The following is a 22,316-nucleotide window of genomic DNA, read 5'->3' as shown; positions in this document are numbered from 1 at the left end:
GGTGACTTGATCAAATGGCGCCTGAGCCAGCTGTGTGTAGAGGATGATTGGGAGAGCTGCGGAGTATCGCAACAGAAGCGGAGAAAGGCCCGCGGGCGGAAAAGGAGCGGCGGGCACTTGCTTATGTCAGGCGTTTTCAGGAACAAACACACCCCGCGGAGAAGAAAGAGCTGGCAACCATGATCATGGATGCATTAATCGTTGGCTTTGCGTCATTCTTCTCTGTTTTCAAACCATACGAGGCCTTTTCTACATAGACTCTTCCTTGTTACTCTTATCAAGTGCCATACTCTCCATGGAAAGTCCTCTTTTCTCCCCCGCCAAGGCACGTCAAGCTGCCATCGAAGCCAAGGATTGGGCCTATGTGAACGCCTGGCTGAGCCGGCACTACGCGCCTAACCCAATCCCTAAGTTTGAACGGAATGAAGACACATTACGGACCTTACTTGCCCTGGCTGCCGCCAATGATACGGCGGATGAAGAGGCAATGATATTGCATGAAGCACGCGAGCAAGCTGTCCAGGCCTTCAAGTCTCAGGAGCAAAGCGAGGAGACCAAGAAATTCGAAATTCTGGATGAGATAGAGCTCTCGCTTGATGAGAGCGGCAGACAGAGTCTTGACGATCTGGCGGAAACAACTGCAGTTCTTGGAGCATTGAGCACCGACGCAGTAGACCTCGGTCAGTCTATCATTGACCTCACAACGGAGGAGTTCAACGTGCAGGAGCAAATGTCTAAAGTGGACGCACTACAAAACTATCTGGAAAGGGAGCTGGCTACGTTGCGGGCGCAATTGGATGACTTCCAAAATAATGAAGCTTTTCAGACGCCTGCTGATCTCCCAGCATCAACGGCCGAGTGGACACGGAATACCAAGTCGCTCAGTGCGAAAGCGAGTGAGTATCGAGACAAGATCAGTTCTCTTTCAAGAAACAGAGGCAAGGAACTTCGTCTGGAAGATGTCATGGCAAAAGAGGCGGATGTGATAAAGGTTTTTGAGACAGTCCAGAATTTGGATACTATGATAAGTATGCTCCATAATCTTCCCGGCGATCTTCCTGGAGCTCGAGCAAAATGCAAAGAGCTAGAAAGGGTGCTCCAGACACTCGTTCGTGAACGAGATGCAATAGCTGGCAGGTAAACGAGATTGAGGATACTTTTTTTCAAACTACGAAGGATACCAAAATTCGGTTAAATGTTGTATTAAACCTAGTGAGAGTAGTACAATCAAAGGCTTGGTATCGTCAACTCATGAAAATCATCATAAGAACAATCTGCCCGCAGCCGCCAGTGTTCCTCCGGAAATAATCATTCACATGATGGAAACCGAAAGTCCGCCGCAACCCATATTACAGTTGTGCTTGGGTATTATGAAACCGATTTAGTTGTCGCCGAGGCCGACAGCGTTCTTGATCTTGTCGCCACTATTCGATAGTTTGTTTAGTATCAATAAACTTTTTAGGACAAGGATCGGGGATACTGACATGGACTGGGAAGAACCGCCGTGGGCAGTGTTGTCGTGGGAGCGCTGGGTCTTGTCGAAAGCCTCCTGAGTGGTAGACTTGGAGCTGTCGGACTGAGTGCCACGAGCAAGACGATCAGTGGTGTCGGTGAAGGTCTCCTTAACCTTGTCCTGGGTGGACTTGGTGGAGTCAGGAGTGAACTCCTCCTTGGCCTCTGTAGATGCATGTGAGTTGTGAAGTCCGCAACAAGGAGAGCAGCTGCAGTAGGCACTTACTGGTAGAGAAATCCTTGCGACCGGTGTCAGACATGTTGATTGATTGTTATTTGAACGGAAGGTGTTCTTGAAAGAAGTTGTAGTAGAGAGTTTAGAAGCTTGGTTGATTGATTGGAATTGTTGGTTGATGGAGAAGAAAGGTTCGAGGAGGTTGATGAAGAGGACTTTATATAACATTGGACTCCCATAGAAACCACTCGATGACGTCGTTTTAATTATCTTCCACATTCACTATCACACGCCATCTGAGCCCTCTGTGTCGTATCCAGGGGCGTTTCCATGGAAGAGATACCAGCGAATGAACGTCATCATGAGGGAGTTACCCCGGCCCCAATCATGGGGCAAGATCGAGATAATCGTCATAGTCTGACGGATGTGGATGGCCTCTGGCTCTATTTGGGATACCGAGGCTTGTAGAGAATCAGGGAATTCCACTTGGTCCTCTTTGCAATTGAGTCCAGATCCAAGTCTGGAACATGACGTCGTCATGACTCCATCCCCAGATTTCTGAAAACAGCTTAGCTCGTGTACGCCCGCCAAGTCCGGATTATCATTCTCGCATCTCCGAAAGAAGGCTACTCTTCTTTAGGACTAGCTAGGATGTGAGCTATAACAAGCAAGCGGTTAAATATGGCAGAAAAGTGACAGTTGTTCACCGCCACCCGATGACTCCGCCCCGTTCGAGCCCGAGTCGCCCCATGCCTAACCGTCTGCTGGCTCTTCCCGTCTCTCCTTCTGAATACTCAGTCTTTCTCCTCCCTCCCTCTTCCCTCTCTCTCTCTCCTTCCTGCTTTCCATGCCAACGTTCTCTATACGGGTCCTTTGACCAACATGTGGATTTTCTGCATCTTGATGCTTTCAACTTCTTTTGCAGACTCGTTCTCATAGTCTTTTGACTCGTGTGATTTCTTCAGTCAGCCAGTCTTTCCTATCTCTTCCCATCGATATCAACAACCCCGCCCTTATCTATCTCGGGCGCCTATTGTTGAAGCCTCCTTGCTCCACACACCTTATTGTTTTCGTCGTCAAATCTTTCAATGCCATCGTCTGCTGAGTCTAATTCGAACTGGGATTTCACTGCGGTGATAAACCTCCTCCGCACGCCTACCTACGGCGGCGGCAGCTCACATGCACCTTATCGCCACCGTGATCCTCTCCCAGCTTCCCAGTCTACCGAGGTAGCAAATCAGGATGAGCCCACCTCAAAAAGCTCTCGGCAAACCCAATTGAGCTCGGGGACTCGCTCTCCAAGGCTTGGTGATTTTGGGTCGCTGTGGGATTATTTGGGGGATGCCAGCAACCTGTCGCCCGATGCAGACATTGAACCTCAAGCTCAAGGTCTGTCCTCATCCTCGCCACCGAATCCTCGGATCGAAATACTACAACACCCTTCGTCGCAGAAATTGATACTGGATGCCGATCAAGAACCTCCTCGGACGCCACCCAAACCCATCCCTAGCTCTGGGATTTCAAGAGCCCGCAAAGTGCAAGCCAAGGCCATTGCTGAAACATGCAAGGCCAGCCACAACGATGCATCAACCAAAGCTACGCACGACCTGAGCTCAAGTGAGAGCAACCAGGGTGCAGATTCGGACGGCAGTTTGAGTGTCTTCGATCCCCCCCTCACTACTAAAGGAATCCTTTCTTTGGTTCCTCCGCAAGTGGGTGCAGCGAGTAGTTCTGTCGACCCATACGATACCCCACCATCTTCATACGACGAGACGGTGGAGCCTTTGGCTTCGAAAGTTGTCAAGTGCCCGCCTAATCCCGACCCTTTACGTATCCAGCCTAATCCCTACAAGTCGGCCACGGAGCGGAGAATTGGTCTCTTGACTAAATTGTTGAAAAACTTCCCGGACTATGCAAATGTCGTTGCCCAGACGAATCGTCCTGTGACTGGTAAGAAGGACAAGAACTCATGCCTTCCTATTCACGTCTTCGTGGATATGTCTAATGTATGTCTCGTCTTCTGAAGCACCATATGAATGACTAACGCGATATAGATTATGGTTGGCTATCACGATACCATGAAGCTGTCCCGGCATATTCCTGTGAAGACGCGCATTCGGCGATTGCCATTGTCCTTTCAAAACTTTTCTTTGATCCTAGAACGCGGGCGGCCCACTGCCAAGCGAGTCTTGGTTGGGTCTGACCGGTTTGCTGCCATCCGTGAAGGTGAACAGCTTGGCTACGAAACCAACATCCTTGATCGTGTGCACAAGGTCAAGCACATGACCGCCCGTCAATTGAAGTTTCGAAAGAATCTTCGGACAGGCTCCCACGACCCCGGTAGTGGTTCTGAAACGAACGAGGGACCGGAGGAGCGTTGGGTTGAGCAGGGTGTGGACGAAATTCTACATCTGAAGATCCTGGAGAGTCTGCTTGATACAGACGAACCTGCCACCATTGTTCTTGCCACGGGCGACGCGGCGGAAGCCGAGTTCTCGGGTGGGTTCATGAAAATGGTGGAAAGAGCACTGCGACGCGGGTGGACCGTGGAGTTGGTCAGTTTCACTCCAGTAACTAGTTATGCTTATCGCCGGAAGGACTTCCGCGCGAAATGGGGAAATCAGTTCCGGATTATAGCGTTGGATGACTACCTTGAGGAGCTCCTCGATATGTAATAATTCGCAATAAGGATTAGCTTCTAAACTCAGCTTGCCAACTACCTTGAGCAGAATTTCAATTCTGCTTAAATGGTGCCCTTTATCTTTCAGCTTTGACTATGTAGTACTTTTCTCTTGCTCAATAACCCCGGCGTATCCCACAAAATCGCCGCCACCGGAAGTAACATCCGATCACTAACAAACCTAACCCGTTATCTAATCTCCAATCTCCACAGCACGCCCTTCGGTGACATGACCCAAAGCTCTCGTTCGTCTTCTCCTCGCCTGTCTTTTTGAGTATAAAAGAGAATAAGTCGCGAGCCGCCCTGATTTAATATCCAGCATTGTTCACCGTTTCTACAGCCTTACTTCGCGATCATGCACCACAACGCCGATACATCGAATCAAGAACTGAATATTCTGACCCAAGAACCGGAGCCATCCTCCGAGGATGTGAATCCCACTGGAGCCGTTAGTCTGGCTTTCCCCGAGGGTGGGCGCGATGCATGGACTTGTCTCCTGGGTTCTTCCTTGATTATGTTTCCTTCTTTCGGGTTTCAGACAGCTAGTGCGTGTCCTGAGTATCATACACTCGCTTTCGAGTCGATCGCTAACTTTTTGCAGTCGGATCCGTGCAAGATTACATCGGTGTCAACCAGCTTGCTCGCTACAGCGTTCGAGATGTTGGTTGGATTACCGCCATCTTCGTGTTCCTGACTCTGTTCCTCGGGGTTCAAGTCGGACCACTTTTCGATCGCTATGGGCCCCGAGTGCTGCTAGCTTGTGGCTCCCTTGCCAGCTTCTTGTCCTATCTTCTTCTCGCCCAGTGCTCCAGGTACTGGCATTTCATCCTCTGTCTCAGTATTCTGGGAGGGATATCCGCTGCCATCGTGACGACCGTCTCGATCAGTGTCTTGAGTCATTGGTTCTTCCGTCGTCGTGGGCTCGCGTCGGGAATTTGCATGGCTGGTTCGTCTGCAGGCGGGGCCATCTTACCCCTCATCCTGCGTAAGTGCTTCAGTCAGTACGGTTGGACCTGGTCCATTCGTATCATGGCCTTTGTTGCTCTGGCCTGCTACTCGCTGGGAATGTTCCTTGTCAAGGGGCGTCTTCCGACCAGTACCCAGAATCGCGCTATAGTCGACTTCCAGGTGTTTCGTTCTCCTCGCTTTTGCTTCCTTGCCATCGCCGTCTTCTCCTTCGAATTCATCATCTTTGGCTGTGCCTCCCTTCTCCCAACATACATTCGTTACGCCGGTTTTTCTCTTGACAGCCAATTCTACTCTCTCACTGTGCTCAACAGTATGAGTCTGATGGGCCGAGTGCTACCCGGTCTTGCTGCTGATCTTTTCGGCCGGTTCAACACCCTTCTTTCCTTGGTGGTGATGACACTCGTAGTGATGGCTGCAGTCTGGATTCCAGTCGGATCTCGCGATCAAGCAACCCTGTACACTGTGGTTGCTATCTTTGGATTTGGATCCGGGGGGTGGATCTCGCTGGCGCCGGTCTGTGCGGGACAGTTATGTCGGACGGAGGAGTATGGCCGCTTCTACGGGACCATTTATAGTGTCGCTGCATTTGGAGGGCTGCTGACGGTTCCGATCGGAGGGGAGTTGCTGCAGACGACTACACCGCAGGTGTTGGTGGGATTTTATGCAGCAGTGCTGGTAGTGGGTTTGGTGAGTGTCGTCTGTTCGCGGTGGGCGCTCTTGGAATGGAAGTGGAGGTGGAAGGTGAAGGTCTAGATCCGTATTGAGTATAGACCTGCGCTTCTCAAGCGGTAGAAATCGTACGCTATCCATTTACTTTCTCCCATTTCTCTGGACATCGCCCGACTGGAATTCAATCAACCCGTGGCTTTCCCTCGGGGCAGCAAGAATCTACGCCGGACACGGGAAAGTACTTCGGCAACGAGACTATCTTGCCGAAGGCATGCATTCAATAGTCTGGGCTGACGTTGAATCAATCGTATGCATCAGTCCCATGTGCCACTATGCGAAAGCCTGGTACCGATGTCAATATAAGTCGATAAATGCATTTGGGAATCGCAGGTCCTTGTACCTCGACATCTGAGCAGAGATATACCCAAGCACGGGCCGAATACACCGAATTGATGTGTCTTGCTAGATACGATACTACGCACACGTACCATACTGTGTCTAGGACGGCCTAAATTCATAGTTTACATACACCGAGGGACCGCATTCAAGTGTCGAGGTTCATCAAAACGTTTCCGCTATTTAGCCGCGCGCGTCCATTGCGGACGTTGGACCGCCTCTACTTATGACGCAGCAGGCTGCTGGTGGGAGCAGTGCCGTCTTCATGGAGCCAGCCCTCTATGGGCGCATTCTTGTCACAGGACGAGATTTATCCGGCTCAGCTGGACGAGTTCTCGACTGATACACAAATGCAGGGAATCTATTGGCCTAATCTGGACAGCGATCTAGATACGACAGATTAAGAATGGCGTTACAGGGGCCGGCTTGCAAAGTGTATCTTGCGGATCTTGTGAATGAGCGACCTCGTATGCACCAAGGTTTACTCTCTTGGGTCGAGTCTGCAAGGAGGGTTCGCACATATGTCCGCCAAATCATCTGACATGCAAAGCCCACCAGCACCGGACGGTGCCTTTTCTAGGCTATGATAAGAACTCTGTAACCGCTATATCGAAGGACTGAGCGTCAGTATCGCGCCTTCGGCTCCAGGCGAACATATCGAGGGAGAGCTTTGGAAGGGAGAGCACAAACGTACTTTGCCGCAGTTCCTCCGGTTTCTCTTGAACGATCCAGTGACCACTATCAATGTTCACGATCTGGGCGGCTGGGAAGAACGAAGAGATCGTCGGGAACGCCGTTTCCGGGATATAATGGCTCCGAAGTGCTCTCAGGAAGAGTACACGCCCGTGAAACTGCTTGGCTCCTTCCTGGGTCGCTCTGTAGGGGAAGTCGCCCAGGGGCCCCATGGCCGTTTTCAGGATCTCCACGGGGATTCGCAGGTCGAGATATGGCGAATTTGGTGTCTTCACGAGGTTGCTGATGAGCCAGAGTCGAATGGCAGGGTCCTGGACAATGAGATGGACAAGAAAAAGTCAGTCTCTGAACGGGGAACAAAAACAAACATTATTGGGAACGAAACTATGTACCTTCTCATATGCCGCCAGAATCTCATCGGCGTGCCGATGGCTGGTGATCCGCTCCTCTTGCAACCGGGCCAGACCTTGCAGGTATCCAAGGAAATCCGATTGAAGCGGTAAATGGATGGGGCCGTTGTCGATGGCCACGACATCTTTGATGAGGTCAGGGGATTCCAGCGACAGGGTTAAAGCTGTTTTCGCTCCCCTGTGAGCATGGGAGAAACATTGGATCAATTACTGAAGAATGGCGGGTGGGACAGAGACTTCTCGCACATACATCGAATGCCCGATGATAGTCGGCTCTCGAATGCGGTGTTTCTCGATGAAGCTTCGCACATCTAGCGCCAGTTCCACATAGTCGTGCGTCGGATGGTGGCCGGAGTCGCCGTGGTTGCGCAGATCCTGTCTCCCACGGTGTCAGTTTCTCTGGAATTATCTTACGCTTTGGGGTATGGCCAGGGGATGAATCTCATTGGAATTCAAAGTGAAATCACTCAACGGCAACATGCGATTCTGCTCTATCAGAAGGGAAGGGAAGGACCATACCAATGCATAGACTGCTCGGGAGGTATCCTTGGCCAGTTGTCTAAGGACTCATATTAGAAACTATGGGTTTTCGAGTATTATTTATTAAGGTATAGCATAACTAGTGGTTACAATGCAAACCGAGAAAAACGGGGGAGACGAGACGCAAGGAGCCATGGAACCAATCCAACACACCCGAAGGGTTTCTAGGAGAGTGCTTGCCTACTAATCAGCCGATTCTCGCGCTTCGAACCGAGAAACCCATGGAGGAAGAGAATTGGTGATGTTGAGGGGCTGCTGCTGCTGCTGCTGCTGCTGCTGCTGCGCGGTGGTTGGCGGTGGTGGTGATGGAGCTCGTAGGCGAGTTGAACTCGTGCGGGTAGTGGTGGTGGTGACGTATGCAGGGAACGGAGGATGTGGTGGGGGCGCTGCTGTCTGATGAAGAACATGGTGGTGATGTCCCGCTATGTTCGCAATTGGTGGGCTAGAGGGAACGAAAGAGGAAGAGGAGGAGAACGAATTTAACTCATGGATTGTTGTATGTGGTAGGCATGAGAAACTGGGATGGCGCCGGTGCAGGGGTCAATCAGAGGGTACATAAATTACGACCCCGGACTGTCGGTCGGCTGTATGGCTGTGTTGCCGATCCGAAGTATGGAGACATCCTCCCTGTAAGACGAGACGTGAAAAGACACTTTAGCTTTTGCAACGTATGTCGAGTGATCTTGTGCGGTATATCTCTGACTACTGGCAGATTCTAGGTAGTAGTTTGTGTACCTAGTGACCCTTTAAATGGAATCACATCGGCGAGTAGTGCTTGTGCATGAGGCGTCTGTCGACTCTGCCCATAGTTCCAGTTTCCGGCGGTTTAGGGCTAGCCTCGGGGACTGCGGAAGCGCTTGCCGAGCCCTTCAACCGGCATGTTGAATGCTTTGCCGAAGTCGGCAGTATCTACAACTCATCAGACCCTCTTTAGGGACTAGAATTCTGTGAAGGATGCAGTAGAATCCTCATGTAGCTTGCATATCTTCCGATGTAGTGCGTGGCTCTGGCTCCACATCCCTGACTCCACGCTTAGTTATGTGTCCTTGACTCAATCACTAAGGGACCCGAGTATCCCCAGGAAGAGAAGACAAAAACCCCGCACCCGCTGACTACCTACCTAGTAGTATGGCTAGGGACCTCCCAAATGTTCCAAAAACTCTCATGCATCAACAGCGTGACAGGATGTCACTACTCACCTCAAGAAGAATGATGATCGATGCATGCAGATCCACGACCCAATCATATTCCTCATGCTCGATACGAGGGGCCTGACAACTGTGCAATGCAGCCGCCCTCACCATTTAGAAAAGGGCCTAGCAGCAGGCAGCACAACTTACAACCGCCCCTCCTGTTTTGTTCTACAAATCGAACGCATACTCGACCCCACTTCACACCTTTCCTCTACATCTTTTGCAAGACAGAGACTACAAGAAGCAGAAAAGACCACAAGATGACAGACCTCGCCCAAATCATCCACCAGATCCAAACCCAACAGATCCAGCGCATCGTCGTCCTCGTCGGCGCGGGCATCTCCACCGCAGCAGGGATCCCGGACTTCCGGACCGCCGGGTCGGGCCTCTACGACCAGCTGCAACCTCTCCGCCGCCTCCTGCCCTACCCGGAGGCGATCTTCAGCCTCAGCTACTTCACGCACACGCCGGAGCCCTTCTACGCGATCGCGCGGGCCCGCGGCTGCCACCCGCGCACCGTGCGCCCGACCCGCACGCATGCCTTCCTACTGCTCCTCGCCCGGAAGGGCTTGCTCCACTTCCTGTTCACGCAGAACGTCGACGGCCTGGAGGCGGCGGTGGGAATCCCCGCGGAGAAATTGCTGAACGTGCACGGGAGCTGGCGCGCGGGCCAGCGGTGCTGGAAGTGTCGGACGGCGTATCCGGATGGAAAAATGCGGGAGGCGGTGCGGACGGGCGCAGTGCCGTATTGTCCAGTGGCTGGGTGTGAGGGGGGCGTGGTGAAGCCCGACGTGGTGTTCTTTGGGGAGGAGATCCCCCCGGCGTATGCGGAGCGGGAGGCGGTGGTGCGGGAGGCGGATTTGTTGTTGGTGCTGGGGACGAGTTTGAAGGTCGCGCCGTGTTCGCAGCTGCCGAGATTGGTGCGGGAGGGCGTGCCCCGGGTGTTGGTGAATCGGGAGCGCGCGGGGGACTTGGGGGGCAGGCCCGGGGATGTGTGTGTTCTGGGGGAGTGTGATGATGGCGTGGGCGGTTTGGCGGATGCGTTGGGGTGGAGGGAGGAGCTGGAGGAGGTGTGGAGGGATGCGGTCAGGAGGGTGGAGGTGCTGTTCGAGCAGGACCAGGAGGATTGGGGGGAGGAGGTGAGCTTGGAGGTGCTGGTTGAGCGGTATGCGAAGTCAGTGGTCGATGCGAGGTTGGTGTTGGGAGGTCATCGACGCATGTTGGAGAGTCATCTGGGGGAGAAGTTGGCGAGTATTCAGGGCAGGAGTTGAGCTTGACTGGACTGGACAGTCAGTGTAGAGTCATGATATGCTAGCACCATGGCGGTCGTTGCTAGTTAGTCGCCTTTAGGCAGTGAGTCTAGCCTTTAGGTGAGCAGGAGAGCATTCCGCGACGCTATACTATGTTTTTGATATAAGCGTTGAGTCACGATGTGAGTCCAGGTGGCTGGTGTTGTTGACCATACTTATAGGTTGGTCAGTGGTTGGCGGGAGAGGTAGAGGTCTAGCCTTGGATGAGCAAGATCTAGCAGTCTGCGACGCCATATGTTCGAGATATAAAGCATTGAGTCATGATATGAGTCCAGGCAGTTGGTGTTGTTGATGTGAGGTAAACTTATAGATCGGTGAGTCACAAGGCTGAGCATAATTAGTCATTTATGCAGGCGGCAAGCCGCAAGACCCCCGCAGCCCCGCTATCATGTGAAGTTCTGCTATCCCAGCTTTCCGCAGCTTAGCTTTGTTCCTTCAACTTTCCACAAGACATCTAATCTACACTACACTACACTACACATAAATACTTCAATCTACCCAGACACCCCACCATCTACTCACGCTCACAATCACACAACAACCAAATCCCTACCTTTCCACCACACCACCACCCCCCCAATCCTCCCCCGAAAGAACCATGCCAACCTACACCCCCCAACCCCTCTACGGAGGCGCCATACAAGGCATCATCCCCCAAGGCTGGATCGACGCGAGGTGAGTCGTCTTTGCCCCGCCCCGATGCCCCCTTCCTCCCCCCGAATCCCCCTCTGATCACCTAACCGCAAACCCCTAGCTAACAATAACTGCACGCAAAAGCACCCTCCGCGAAATCCCGGACCACCAAGAACTCTACCTCTCCCCGACCACCCTCTCCTCCCTAATCATCGAGCTCAACCAGCCCGTCCCCAACCCCGTCGCCCAAGCCACCCTGCACGCCCACCCGCTCCTCCTCTCCGGAACCAGCACCCAAGGTGGCAATGCCCCCGACCAAGAAACCCTCAACCGCGCCGCCGCCCTCCACCACCTCCTCGACATCTGCGATCCCGCTGATACGCTGGCGATCATCCAGCCTCCCACACGGGTTGCACTCGACAAGTTTGCCGGGGATGTGGCTGCTTATGCTGGGCGGGTGGGTTTTACTTCCCCGCTAGGGGGCGGGAGGGGTTCACTGCAACAACAACGCCCACAACAGCAGAGGGTGGTAGCGGGAGCACCAGGGGCAGCGGGGGCTGGGGCTGGGTCGAGTGCGGAACAGGCAGGCACAACGACAACGCAGTGCTGGTTCTTGTTGGTGCGGTTGGTGGAGCAGGAGACTGATCTGTTGGTGTTGGTCAATGTTCCGGAGAAGGAGTTTCTGGAGAGGGGGGATGCCGAGGGGTTGAGGAGGGAAATTGAGGTGGGCGAGGGGGTGGTGGCCGAGTTGGTGCGCGGGTTGAAGATTGTGGAGTGGGGGCTTTTTGCTTGATTTCTTTCTTGTCGCAGTATGGAGGGGAGGAGAGAAGGTCGGGGGTAGTGGATAGGGATGGAAATTGGATACTGGATATTATGGGAATCGGGATGAGTGGAATACACTGGATGCTTGGACTGGGGATGGGATTGAAGGACGATGGTCAGAAGCATCATGTTATGCATATAAATAGTTAGCGGCGCGATTGTCGCGTGTATAGATAGATAGATACCTAGGTTAGTTATGAATTGAATCAATCAGACACTTGAACATTAACAAAAAAAAATGGGACATTCTGTTAGTGCAAGCAAGAATCTTTGTACATTGAGCTAATGAGCATGCCCTAACACCAGGTCAGCAGCACCCACAATTAAATACAAAACCAAACCCGAAATAAATACACCAATGCATCACCGCTAAGAAACTGGGCACCAAAGGAAACGCCATCAAGACTATTAGTTTTCCAGATGCAGTGCACTGGCTAGTCAGAATCATCCAGCGTCGTGACAGCTGCAACCCCGTCCATCACCTTGGCCACATCTGCCAGCAGCCCCCGCGCATTCGGCAGCAGCGACAGCGGCTGCTTCTTCCGCGGCGAGACGCTGCGCGGCTTGGGCTTGATCTGCTGCAACAGCCCGTGACACCGGCCACACCGCGACCGCACGGGGTTGATGCTCTTCGAGTGCCGGCCGTAGGTCTGGCCGCAGTCGACGCAGCTCCACACGTACTTGTAGTCGATCTTGTAGTTGTGCTTGGTGGAGATCTCGACCCGCCCGCCGCCGTAGACCGGGTGGTCCTGCAGCGCCGCGATGCACTTGCGGCCCCACGCCTTGAAGCTCTCCCCGTGCGGGTTGTCGTGCACGTCCGAGATCATGTAATTGGCCAGGTGGCAGTACTCGTGCGCCACCGTCTTGATGATGCGCTCCTCGCTGTCGATGATCCGGTCGGCGAGCTCGATCTTGACGTAGTGTTTGGCAGCTTTGGTGGGGGTGTCCTTCTCGGATCCGAGGAGGTCGGACTCGCGCTGCGGCTGCGGCTGCGGCTGCTGCTTGCCTGGCGTCACTCGCTTCCAGGTGGCGCGGCCGGCGGTGGTTTGCAAGGTCTTGCTCCACACGATCTCAACGCCTCCGGTCGTAGCAGCTAGTTTCTGGACTTGGCCGTCGTTCACGGCATTGTCGAGAGTCTTGAAGAAATTTTCCGCGAAGCCGGCTTTGGAGGCGTCAAAGGCTTGCTTGCGGGCCTTCTCGGCTTTCTTCTTCTCGGTCTCGGCGCGTTTGAGCGCCGTCTTGCTAAGGGGTTTGCGGGTGGGGGAGGCTGGTGGGTGGCTGCCGCGGTTGGCTCCCCGGGGCATGATGTCCACGTCGATGACTCCGGCGTCGGACTCCTCGTCGAACTCCCGGAGGAGGTCGTCGACCTTGCAGGGGGAGTGTTGCGTGACCCAGTCGTTGGTGACTTCCTCGCTCCAGAAGGCGTCTACGCTCTCGCGGTGAGGGGTGGGCGGGATGTGTACCCGAAGTCTGTCTTTAGTTGGGGATCGAAGGCGTCCCTTCGAGGGACTCGATGGCGGTGTCGAGGTCGTCGTTGGCGTCGTCCCTGTTGCCGATTCAATGCTTCTGTTGGCCGACGATCTCTTGGTTGGAGAGTCATCGTATTGACCGGACCTTGAAGTGTATATTAGCATGCGAACCAGAGGTTTTCCCAAAGAGACAGGGGTGTGAATGGAGCATTTATGGGAAATTTACGTGAATAAATCCTGCTGGAGTTGGAGGGCCGGGTCATTGTTCTCCAGATATAGATTGTTCAGCTTGTCGGTAAGGTTGATCTCGTCCTGAAAGAGGCGTCTGGGCGTGGCCTCCAGCTTGGGGGCTGCCATTGTCAACCTGGCGGGCAAGGATGGTGCCAGTTTCAGATCCACCTCATTGTCCGAGGCAGCTGCAGCCGGATTTTCTTGCAGATCTTTTTTTATCTCTCTTTCTTCGTGGCCCGGTCGTCGACCCCTGAACAATCTCTTTCTTATGGCTGTTCTGGGCGGCGAGGGCGAGGGCTGCGCGGGCTTCTCGAACTCTTCTTCCTCTGTTTCATCCTCGGAGGTGTTGTGAAAACTGAGGTCTTCATTGTCGCTGACAATGAAATCGGCCATTGAGTCGGCGTCATTGTCTTCCTCGCTTTCTTCGTCGGCAGACTCGGGTTCTGGCCGTCGATAGCCCGTGAGCGGGCGATGAGTGTTCGACATTCCTCTTCCTGGTGGTGGTCGAGTATCAGCCGGTCTACGCATCGGCGAGCGACTCGACGACGACGAGGACGCATCCGAGGGATTCCTCGACAGCGGGGGGACGTCGCGATCCCGCTCGTGCTCGTGCTCGATCGGGTCATTCTCCTTATCGTAGTTGTAAGTCTCCGGCTTCCTTGTTGGCCTGCGGCGCCGTGGGGAGGGCGGCGTTTGGGACAAAGGGGCCGCGGACAAAGAATTGATCTGCGACAGTCTCAAAGGGTCTGTTGTTCGTGCCTCGCACAAAGAGCGGGTCGAGGACCGCGCGCTGCTGTACTCGGTTTCGCTGAGCCCGCCATCGCTATCGGAGAAGATGTCGAAAACCCCACTGGAGACGGTCCCGGTTCTTTGGTGTCGAACTCTTCCCTGTCGTTTATGCTGTTGCTCTTGTTGTGGGGGCTTTTCGGTTATTGTTGTAGTCGTTGTTACCGAGTCGCCCTTTGTTTGTCCCTTCAGTGTGGTGACCGTCCATTGTTGCTGGGGTTCATCCTCTGCCTCGGACGCGGACGACGTTGCGTACTGGGAGACCTCGCGGACGACCGTCTGGGTGATGGGCTTGGCTTGAGGCCGGAACACCGCGGGCTTGATGGGGCTGTTGGGGTTGAGTCGGGCCATTGTGTTAGGATATATAACTGATTCTAGGCTGTAGCAGTGCAGCAGCCCCCACCTCCGCGTTGTTGATGACGATGCCCTCTGACGATCGGAGGTGTCATACAGTACCTGCGGTTGGCGTGGCAGTCGGCCGGTCGTCAACTGTCGATAGACGTGCAGTGCAGCCGTTCGCACCCTTTATCTGCGCGAGGCTGGATACTGGGGAAAGACTATTGAATTGCGGTGGGAGTTCTGGAGACCGGTTGGCACAGCAACGCGTCGGGCGAGATCCCGCGGGCGATAAAGAACCAAGGCACTGGCCGATAGAATTCATGGATGTGGGGTTTTGGTCCCGGTGTTGGCCCATTCCGTGCCCCATAGGCGTACACCGCTGGTGTCTCTGCATCATCGTGGAGGAGGAGGTTGGGGATGATCATGGTCATGGCAAAAAAAAGAGATCGAGATGCTGGCAAAAAGAAGTTGAAGGCCCGAGCCGCGGATCGAACGCGGGACCTCTCGCAGATATGCTTGGGTTTGTATCCCTAAGCGAGAATCATACCACTAGACCACCCGGGCTTCTTATGGTAAAAGGATCTATACTTGGCTATTCAAACTCAGTGCCCCATGAGTGATCAAAATATACCTACCGTTGAAAACCTATGCGTGTTGAAACAGCAACAGTCAACATGATATTACTGATCTGCCATTTCTAGTTCAACTCAATGTCGAGAATCCATTCCCTTAATTTGCGCTCTTGGCCGTATCCTGCTGATGCTTCGGTTAAGAATCTTACGAGATACCCACTCTAGTCGAGTGGTTCGTTCGGATATATACTTCCAGAACAGTGAACCTGGAATGCATCGCATGGTTGCATACGCACGATACATCTGGAAAACAAACACGTCAACTCTCCAAGGATAAGTAAAAGGTCAATACAATTTACGCCCGCAACACCTATACATACACGAGGCTTGGACCCCAATGCTGACAGCACTGGTAAACTCAGCCCCATACATGAACGAGTGCGCAACCCGGATCTAGTCTGCTACATGGATGACACCACCGGACAGAAGGTGTAATCGAAGACGACGGGCAGAACATATTCATGTGAACATGAATCTGAGACAACCGCCAAGCGCCCGAGCTTTACCGTGTCCGAAGGCTTGGCCCACGCCATAAACCCAGTAGATAATAATATGTCCCAGGTAAGCGACCACAGAGCAATCCGTGGGCACATACAAGAGAGCCAACGCAGAGACCAAGAGAGTCCGCAAACGAATGCAAAACCAGCGATTCCACCCGAAATGCAAAAGCCGCAAGGACAAGGGACCCACAGGCAGAGGTCAATCGACACCGGGGATGTTGCCCGCTTATAGAGCGGCAGCGATAGTCCACCACAATGACCAGACGACCGCATAACGGCCGTAATCCATCCACTGAGACATCCATTCCCAACAAGGAATAACCGCGGGTTCCGAATGGACCAGAGGGGAGCTTGTTCCATCATCCGCAGATTGACTGCAGACACAAGCTCCCCCAGCTTCGTGTTACAATATGGGATCATAAAGCATTAGCGACAACCAATCAGATATCCACAAAGCCGATCCGACGATGCTCGCAACCGAATATGGCCGAGCGTGTGATCAAACCCCAGCTTGTGTATTGCACGGATTGTCCCACAATATCTCAAGCGCGAGCCAACGACCACTGCATTGCGACGGATGCGGGGAGGCCACCAAGATGCAAAACAGAAAACAAGTCATGCGGAAGAGTGGTCACCTATCGACGAGATTGAGTACGTTCAATCGCCGCAATTGTAAGGTCTGAATCATCCTGGAACACAGAATCAACCTGACCCTTGGTCCTTAGTCGAACGGAGTTGCCATAGACGGTGATCCAAACTAATCGGAATTGCACACTCGGGGAGCGCAGTGTACTGCGTAGCAGTGGAAGTGGCGCAGTCGTCTATCAGACGCGATAGCAGATGATGATCCGACATCTCCAGGCGTTCAAAGCACCATGCGACGATCGTTTCTTTTCCCGTCAGTAGAACTGTCCCAGACAAGCAACGCACTCACCACTCTAGAGTACGGGAGTGTCTCAAACTAGTCGCGTCGCGAGCCGGTTCGCACAGATGATCATCGCACCTTAAACAGCAACAGAGGTTGAACTGGATACACCTTGAGAGATGCACGACTAATCCGATCAGAGCTCCGTACCGAACCACACCCGCCGCCACATTTCGGGAGAGCCTTTTCAATTGCATATGTGGCGTCAGCTGTCGAAAACGGTCATCGCACATAGCACTTGTAAGCACTTCGTAGTGAGTTACGACCAATGCACAGACAGGCCTGCTTGCCCCGTAAGCCGTGTGTACGAAACCAGGTGCGCCGCGCAACTAATCATTGCCCGGACCGTCGACCATAGGTTTGTCAGCGTTGTACGTGGCGAGAACGCCGAACCAATTGAAGCCACAAATCATAGGGAGAGGGAGAGGGAGAAGGAAGGAAGTGATAGTCTAATTTAGTGTGACGGAGGGGAGCGGAAGTCAGGCGAAGCCGCGAAATGAAATCTGAAACACTCGATGGAAGCAACGAAGTGCCGCCCCCCTTTTCTTTTCCCCATCCCCAATCATTCGACCGGGCCGGACCACTCACAAAAGGTCGCAGACTCGCAATCAATCCTGGGCTCGTCGCGGATATCGCCACCCGCTGTGCTGGACCATCCGATTGGCCTTCGCCTACATCTGATGCTCCATTCTCCCACAGCCCACCTGTGTCTTTAGTGCCCGGTGGTGCCTGGACATTGGCCCATTCAAACGGGGTTGAAACCTGCTCCCTGCTAGCCCAGTGTCCTGGACTCCTGATTATTATGACCCCACAATGGGAAGAATAAGGACTCTGGCGATGAGATTGGGATTACTGCTTGCGGACGCATATCCCGCAAGCTAGTACGGAGCAGCTGGGGAGGGGTTAAATTATTGGGGGAGGGGAAAGGGGTCTTCTGAAAAGTGATATGGCGAGATTCATTCGAGCTCATCTCTCAGGGGGGTTCGAGGGGAGGGGGAGGGGGAAGGAAAGGGTCTGATGTCAGTGAATGAATGAGGTCGATCCTGCGAGGAGGGATGTCTTATCTTCTCTACTTATAGAGTTGCATGATACCCTACTGTGCATGATAGACATCACCAATGACCCCGAGACTTGGGTTGCTGTCGAGTCTAAGTACCTATGTACATGTATGTTCCTGATCTGCTGCAAGGGCAAGGAAGATATAAATGGAACGGGCAGACATTGCACACACATAGCACCTATCTTGCATATCGCCCCCCCCGAGCAGCTGCCACACTGCTGTGCCGACCATTCTATTTGACTAGTATTGCGCTATAGTGTTCTCTCGAGGTTCTAGGTCCAATGAACCCTTTATTTTAATCTATTGAGTGAAGATCACTATATCTTGGGTTGACTGTACTGTACTATCGAGTAGAGACTATTGCTACGTATTATTTTTGTCCAGAGAGAAGAGAGAAGACAGGACGGTCGGTTCCATGGCTTTGCTGGGGTTGGAACCCGGATCGAAAGTGTTTACTTTGCATATTTTTGGAACTTGGATTCAGCCCATCCATAATTTTACTTGTTCCTAGACTAGTTCTGATTATTGTTTCGATTGATCAATCAAGCCACGCAGGCGGAAGAACGTTTAGATAGACATCCGTGAGAATCTGACCGCGAGCCACTTGATAGCCTGGACAGCCCAAGAGACAGACCAGTTATCGTGGGCGGTTTTCCCACCGATATCGATGTCATCATGGATCTTACGTAGCTTGTGGGGCGGCTACGCCTTTAGTCTCTGACCGGATGGTGTGGATTTCTCACAAATAACGGGGCTCCTTCGAATATCCCGGTCCTCATCCATGGCTACCACTGACAATATTCCATATTGTGTCTCTTTTTTTCTTTCTAAAGGAAGGTACTGTTTTTGATTCTCTCAGATGAGAGCTGTAATTCGTAGTGGCCATCCTTGGTTGCTCCCCTTCTTCCTCGATTAATGCTGCTGGACCAGAATCGGTAGTTCTTCCAGGGTAGATGGTTGTCAATAGTAATTATTCTCTTGAGTGAGCATCGAAGTGAGTCTCCACAGCCTCTTTCTCCCTCCCTTCGCCCTAGACTACCGGTAGACTAGAAAGGCTGGAAGCCTGGCAAAAGAGGCTAAGGAGTCTAAGGAGTCTAAGGAGGCTGGAACGACAGACAACACACGATCACCAACCACCACCTGTCGATCATAGTCTCCAGGCTGATTAGTTCACTGATTAGTATGGAGCACGACAAAAGGGCCTTTTTCTGCCCTGAAATTACCAATAGGAATTCAACATTTCATTGGAGTTCAGAACGGGCTTGCAAATTCGCAGACACCGAACAAATAGCAAGAAAAACAGCCACCGCAATCAAGGCTTGAAAGTTGGGTCCGGTCCTGTTTTCTTGGGGTGTGGGGGCTTTTTTCCTGCGCCGGCCCCCTCCCATCCGCGCCATTTGAGTGGCTGCCGCATTACAGTTGGCGGATTGTTTGTAGGGTTAGGTTGCAAAGATTACATGCCGCTAAGAGGCCCCGCCTGTCGTACAGTAATTCTCCTCGTACGGGCGGAACGGGGTCTGCAGGTTTACGATTTCGCAGGTAAGTTTCAAATCTCAGTGCCTGCTTGTCTTTCTACCTATTCGTGCCCTCAATGTACTGTATTCATCCATCATGCTTGTCTAGATACAACGGTTGACAACGTACGGTTATCGATCAGACAACTGTGGATGTAAGGGTCTCTGATAAGGAGACAGATGGTCTATACCCAGGGATCGTACTTCACCACTGAAGATGCGCTGCAGGCAGTAAATCCGATCATGAAGAGCAAGAGATCGACTGAGACGATTAATCCGCTGCAGTGCGATTATTGACTGGCCTGGAAATAGCTTCAGTGAGTGAATCTATCCCGCAATGTTAACCACCTAGGAGCCGATAGTGCATCCCTTGATCGTTGGGTAGATCTCTGCGGCCCTTCGCGGGTCTTCAGGAGACGACGAGTGGCTCTTGTCACTGCTGCTGTCTTAGATGCGCCCCCATCTGCAATGCTTAAGAATAGATAGGTATGGAGTGCGGAGTCGATCTTCGTTTCTTTCCAGAAGTGCTATGAATATGTACTGTATTGCACTGTAGAAGCGAATATCGGCAGACCCCGCTCCCGACGGAGCCGTACCTAGTCGACTACTCTACTCGAATTCAGGCAAACGGAATGTACATGTCTATGTACAGACAGAGACAGACAGTAAACCACCGCAAACCTTGACAGTCACCAGGGAACCCACGAACTCAATGCAAGTTCTCCCGCAAGAATCGGCCTCACAGACCACGTTGTCTCTATTGCTTAGGGTGGGTGGACAAGCTCGGTGGATTCCATATCCCCCAAGTACAAGCATGGTATTGGTGGGCTTGCCCAGACCTCTTCCCCATTCTTGTGAGAAGTGATGCGCAGCCGCTGTCACTGGACAAGTTTCGTGGCCACCGGGGCCGGGTTATGTACGGGCTTGGTGTCTGGCAGGCAGCTATCTACTCGGTTCTTGTGCCTGTCAAATGGTGCCAATGTGCCTGCCCTCCATGGGCGCATGTCCCTTTCTTGTGTGCTGACTGTGGCAAGGGAGACAAGTTATAATTGGAACAGCAGTCGGATGTTTTTCACTGCCTGCCTTACTCAGCGGCTGTGGGTCGAAAGCAGCTAACAATGTATGATGTATGCCTCCTTATGCGTGTCGATTCGTGGCGAAAGACTCAGTGTAACGTGTACAGTTTTTCTTTTCTTTTCTTTATCTTTGCAGTTGTACATGGTTTTGTGGAGTTTTGACCAAGTACGCAGTAACATACAAGGACAAGGAGTATTCGTGGAAGGACATGAAATGAATCGGTTGTAGTTCATGTTGCCAGCTTGATTGGGAATGCAACTGCACTGCCGAAAGTGTGCTCAGGATCTTATCCTATTCTTGCCTGCTACTAATAGCCATGTTATCCTCAATACAATGGACTATGAGGTTCCTACAAGGCGGAGCATAAATGCAGGAAATGTTCCATGCACAGTATAGTACAGTACACAGATAAGATTCTCCTGGAGATGTACTGTACCTGAGTATGGGGAGCCCTTGGTTAAGCAGCGGAGCCAACTTCCCACAGCATGAAGCTGTCGCAACAATCCGTTGCTCGCTCATGATCCAGTAAACCAAAGACCACCACAATAAACAACCACCCGCCCCGGCGACGCATTCGTGACCTTGCCACTATGATGTTGTAGTAAGATGGACTGTGGTTGCTGGTACGGCGGGGTGAGGAATGAAGATGGTTCATGATTCATCCCTGCATGCCTGGTGGGAGCAATGCTTGTGAACTGGAAGGGTAAAGGGTAAACAACCACGACAGCGGGCGAATTTCGAATACCGTAATCTATTACACCAATACTCGCACCACTTCCCAGCCCTTCGGTACGGATCTGGGTAATTCCCATTTCCTGACGGTCTAGAGTTGTGGGTCGGGGGTGCTTCAGGGGCCGTCGCTGAGTTCCATGGATGCTGAAGCACAGTACGTATCTCCGGACGAGTCTTGTCCACTTGCTGCGGATTTGAGGCCGGTAAGCCTCCGTTGAACTCTTGTGTCCACTCCAGGCTTTCAGAGGAAAATATGGATCAAATGTGATTGCCAGCTACGTCAGTCACTCATGTCTACTGAGTATTCTGATTGTTGCCATCTGCTGCATTCGGTGAACTTTAGGATGGGTTGCCCTTACGAAACCAATGGATGTGGTGGTTTTCGGGATGGCAAATTGTTGGTGATCTCCTACGCGTACCTCACATTCGGCAGATGTGGCACCCGGGGAGGTTCCTAACCACGGTATCTCAGGTACTCAACAAAAGCAAAGTATAGAGTACCTTTGGTTACTTCCACCTTGTAGCTACATACTATGTACAACACTGGACATAAGCAAATGGCCAAGAAGCTTTCCCTTCTAGCCCAGCCTCTTGTTCGCGATGTCAAGACTTGCTGAGCAAAGCTGGTCAGTAAGGTACCTTGGGTACATGTACGCAGTAGTAACCTGGTACTTGCTGGGATGGATAAGTGTAGGTGACTGGGAAAGTGGATAGATGGATAAATAGCTGATGGAGGCGGCGTGGTGGTGGTGGGTACATACAGTACTCTATCATTACAGACGTTATGCTGTTTTGCGTGTATTTAACATACCATGATATGATAATAAGTGGTAAATACCAGGTACCACTACATGTACCATCCCATGGAACATTACGTGAAGAGTTGCTGGTTGGCTGCATATCCCCGCCCTGGCCTGGCTGACCGGGCATATTTACCACTAGTCCAGGAGAAATCGGTATCGCGACTAGTAAATTAGCAGATCCAGATCCCAAAATAACCACAAGTCTTCTCCCCCCCTTCCCTTCCACACTCTGTTCCCCCCCCCTCC

At 52.5% G+C, this 22,316-nt stretch overlaps 8 protein-coding genes and 1 non-coding gene across 9 annotated transcripts; 5 read left to right on the top strand and 4 right to left on the bottom strand.

Moving 5' to 3' along the window:
* The first annotated feature begins 184 nt into the window (after window positions 1-184).
* Window positions 185-1,299, top strand: BO82DRAFT_23909 (uncharacterized protein). The gene has a single exon (XM_025630786.1). The coding sequence runs from the start codon at window positions 296-298 to the stop codon at window positions 1,139-1,141; it is 846 nt and encodes a 281-aa protein (XP_025494375.1). The 5' UTR covers window positions 185-295; the 3' UTR covers window positions 1,142-1,299.
* Window positions 1,300-1,343: 44 nt separating this feature from the next.
* Window positions 1,344-2,200, bottom strand: BO82DRAFT_352149 (heat shock 9/12 family protein). Its single transcript, XM_025634609.1, has 3 exons — window positions 1,739-2,200; window positions 1,485-1,677; window positions 1,344-1,424 (listed from the first exon to the last, which is right to left on the bottom strand). The coding sequence occupies exons 1-3, from the start codon at window positions 1,770-1,772 to the stop codon at window positions 1,382-1,384; spliced, it is 270 nt and encodes an 89-aa protein (XP_025494374.1). The 5' UTR covers window positions 1,773-2,200; the 3' UTR covers window positions 1,344-1,381.
* A 575-nt stretch (window positions 2,201-2,775) lies between these two features.
* On the top strand, window positions 2,776-4,362 carry BO82DRAFT_390280 (NYN domain-containing protein; the record flags this gene model as incomplete). Its single annotated transcript, XM_025638508.1, has 3 exons — window positions 2,776-3,076; window positions 3,164-3,693; window positions 3,742-4,362. 3 exons carry the CDS (start codon window positions 2,776-2,778, stop codon window positions 4,360-4,362), a joined length of 1,452 nt encoding a protein of 483 aa, XP_025494373.1.
* Window positions 4,363-4,698: 336 nt separating this feature from the next.
* BO82DRAFT_330156 (putative MFS monocarboxylate transporter) lies at window positions 4,699-6,124 on the top strand. The gene is made up of 2 exons (XM_025633086.1): window positions 4,699-4,912; window positions 4,969-6,124. The coding sequence occupies exons 1-2, from the start codon at window positions 4,723-4,725 to the stop codon at window positions 6,087-6,089; spliced, it is 1,311 nt and encodes a 436-aa protein (XP_025494372.1). The 5' UTR covers window positions 4,699-4,722; the 3' UTR covers window positions 6,090-6,124.
* Window positions 6,125-6,928: 804 nt separating this feature from the next.
* On the bottom strand, window positions 6,929-8,541 carry BO82DRAFT_304910 (putative alpha/beta hydrolase). The gene is made up of 6 exons (XM_025632204.1): window positions 8,229-8,541; window positions 8,024-8,070; window positions 7,755-7,879; window positions 7,487-7,682; window positions 7,096-7,405; window positions 6,929-7,005 (listed from the first exon to the last, which is right to left on the bottom strand). The coding sequence occupies exons 1-6, from the start codon at window positions 8,449-8,451 to the stop codon at window positions 6,983-6,985; spliced, it is 924 nt and encodes a 307-aa protein (XP_025494371.1). The 5' UTR covers window positions 8,452-8,541; the 3' UTR covers window positions 6,929-6,982.
* An 838-nt stretch (window positions 8,542-9,379) lies between these two features.
* Window positions 9,380-10,719, top strand: BO82DRAFT_352146 (DHS-like NAD/FAD-binding domain-containing protein). Its single transcript, XM_025634608.1, has one exon. The coding sequence runs from the start codon at window positions 9,498-9,500 to the stop codon at window positions 10,506-10,508; it is 1,011 nt and encodes a 336-aa protein (XP_025494370.1). The 5' UTR covers window positions 9,380-9,497; the 3' UTR covers window positions 10,509-10,719.
* A 267-nt stretch (window positions 10,720-10,986) lies between these two features.
* Window positions 10,987-12,229, top strand: mog1 (Ran GTPase-binding protein MOG1). The gene is made up of 2 exons (XM_025632203.1): window positions 10,987-11,222; window positions 11,325-12,229. The coding sequence occupies exons 1-2, from the start codon at window positions 11,146-11,148 to the stop codon at window positions 11,971-11,973; spliced, it is 726 nt and encodes a 241-aa protein (XP_025494369.1). The 5' UTR covers window positions 10,987-11,145; the 3' UTR covers window positions 11,974-12,229.
* Window positions 12,230-12,262: 33 nt separating this feature from the next.
* On the bottom strand, window positions 12,263-15,117 carry BO82DRAFT_304900 (uncharacterized protein). The gene is made up of 2 exons (XM_025632202.1): window positions 13,698-15,117; window positions 12,263-13,616 (listed from the first exon to the last, which is right to left on the bottom strand). The coding sequence occupies exons 1-2, from the start codon at window positions 14,837-14,839 to the stop codon at window positions 12,437-12,439; spliced, it is 2,322 nt and encodes a 773-aa protein (XP_025494368.1). The 5' UTR covers window positions 14,840-15,117; the 3' UTR covers window positions 12,263-12,436.
* A 183-nt stretch (window positions 15,118-15,300) lies between these two features.
* Window positions 15,301-15,391, bottom strand: BO82DRAFT_t93. The gene has a single exon. It is a non-coding gene; the product is annotated as a tRNA-Pro (tRNA).
* Window positions 15,392-22,316: the final 6,925 nt, after the last annotated feature.

The sequence above is a fragment of the Aspergillus uvarum genome, assembly GCF_003184745.1.
Source record: "Aspergillus uvarum CBS 121591 unplaced genomic scaffold BO82scaffold_12, whole genome shotgun sequence".
In the NCBI taxonomy this organism is placed as follows: domain Eukaryota; kingdom Fungi; phylum Ascomycota; class Eurotiomycetes; order Eurotiales; family Aspergillaceae; genus Aspergillus; species Aspergillus uvarum.
This window is presented reverse-complemented; position numbering and strand designations above follow the sequence as displayed.

Excerpts from the sequence above, each read along its gene's own strand:
- BO82DRAFT_23909 (XM_025630786.1), top strand. The coding sequence starts at position 296 with ATGGAAAGTCCTCTTTTCTCCCCCGCCAAGGCACGTCAAGCTGCCATC.
- BO82DRAFT_352149 (XM_025634609.1), bottom strand. The coding sequence starts at position 1,772 with ATGTCTGACACCGGTCGCAAGGATTTCTCTACCA. Across the intron at positions 1,678-1,738 it reads TCGCAAGGATTTCTCTACCA|AGGCCAAGGAGGAGTTCACT; the intron begins GTAAGTGCCTAC and ends ATGCATCTACAG. Across the intron at positions 1,425-1,484 it reads GGCGGTTCTTCCCAGTCCAT|TGGCGACAAGATCAAGAACG; the intron begins GTCAGTATCCCC and ends ACTATCGAATAG.
- BO82DRAFT_330156 (XM_025633086.1), top strand. The coding sequence starts at position 4,723 with ATGCACCACAACGCCGATACATCGAATCAAGAACTGAATATTCTGACC. Across the intron at positions 4,913-4,968 it reads TTTCGGGTTTCAGACAGCTA|TCGGATCCGTGCAAGATTAC; the intron begins GTGCGTGTCCTG and ends AACTTTTTGCAG.
- BO82DRAFT_304910 (XM_025632204.1), bottom strand. The coding sequence starts at position 8,451 with ATGTTCTTCATCAGACAGCAGCGCCCCCACCACATCCTCCGTTCCCTG. Across the intron at positions 7,880-8,023 it reads CCCGAGCAGTCTATGCATTG|GATCTGCGCAACCACGGCGA; the intron begins GTATGGTCCTTC and ends CGTGGGAGACAG. Across the intron at positions 7,006-7,095 it reads ACCGGAGGAACTGCGGCAAA|CGGTTACAGAGTTCTTATCA; the intron begins GTACGTTTGTGC and ends CCTTCGATATAG.
- BO82DRAFT_352146 (XM_025634608.1), top strand. The coding sequence starts at position 9,498 with ATGACAGACCTCGCCCAAATCATCCACCAGATCCAAACCCAACAGATC.
- mog1 (XM_025632203.1), top strand. The coding sequence starts at position 11,146 with ATGCCAACCTACACCCCCCAACCCCTCTACGGAGGCGCCATACAAGGC. Across the intron at positions 11,223-11,324 it reads CAAGGCTGGATCGACGCGAG|CACCCTCCGCGAAATCCCGG; the intron begins GTGAGTCGTCTT and ends TGCACGCAAAAG.
- BO82DRAFT_304900 (XM_025632202.1), bottom strand. The coding sequence starts at position 14,839 with ATGGCCCGACTCAACCCCAACAGCCCCATCAAGCCCGCGGTGTTCCGG. Across the intron at positions 13,617-13,697 it reads CTCCAGCAGGATTTATTCAC|GTCCGGTCAATACGATGACT; the intron begins GTAAATTTCCCA and ends ATACACTTCAAG.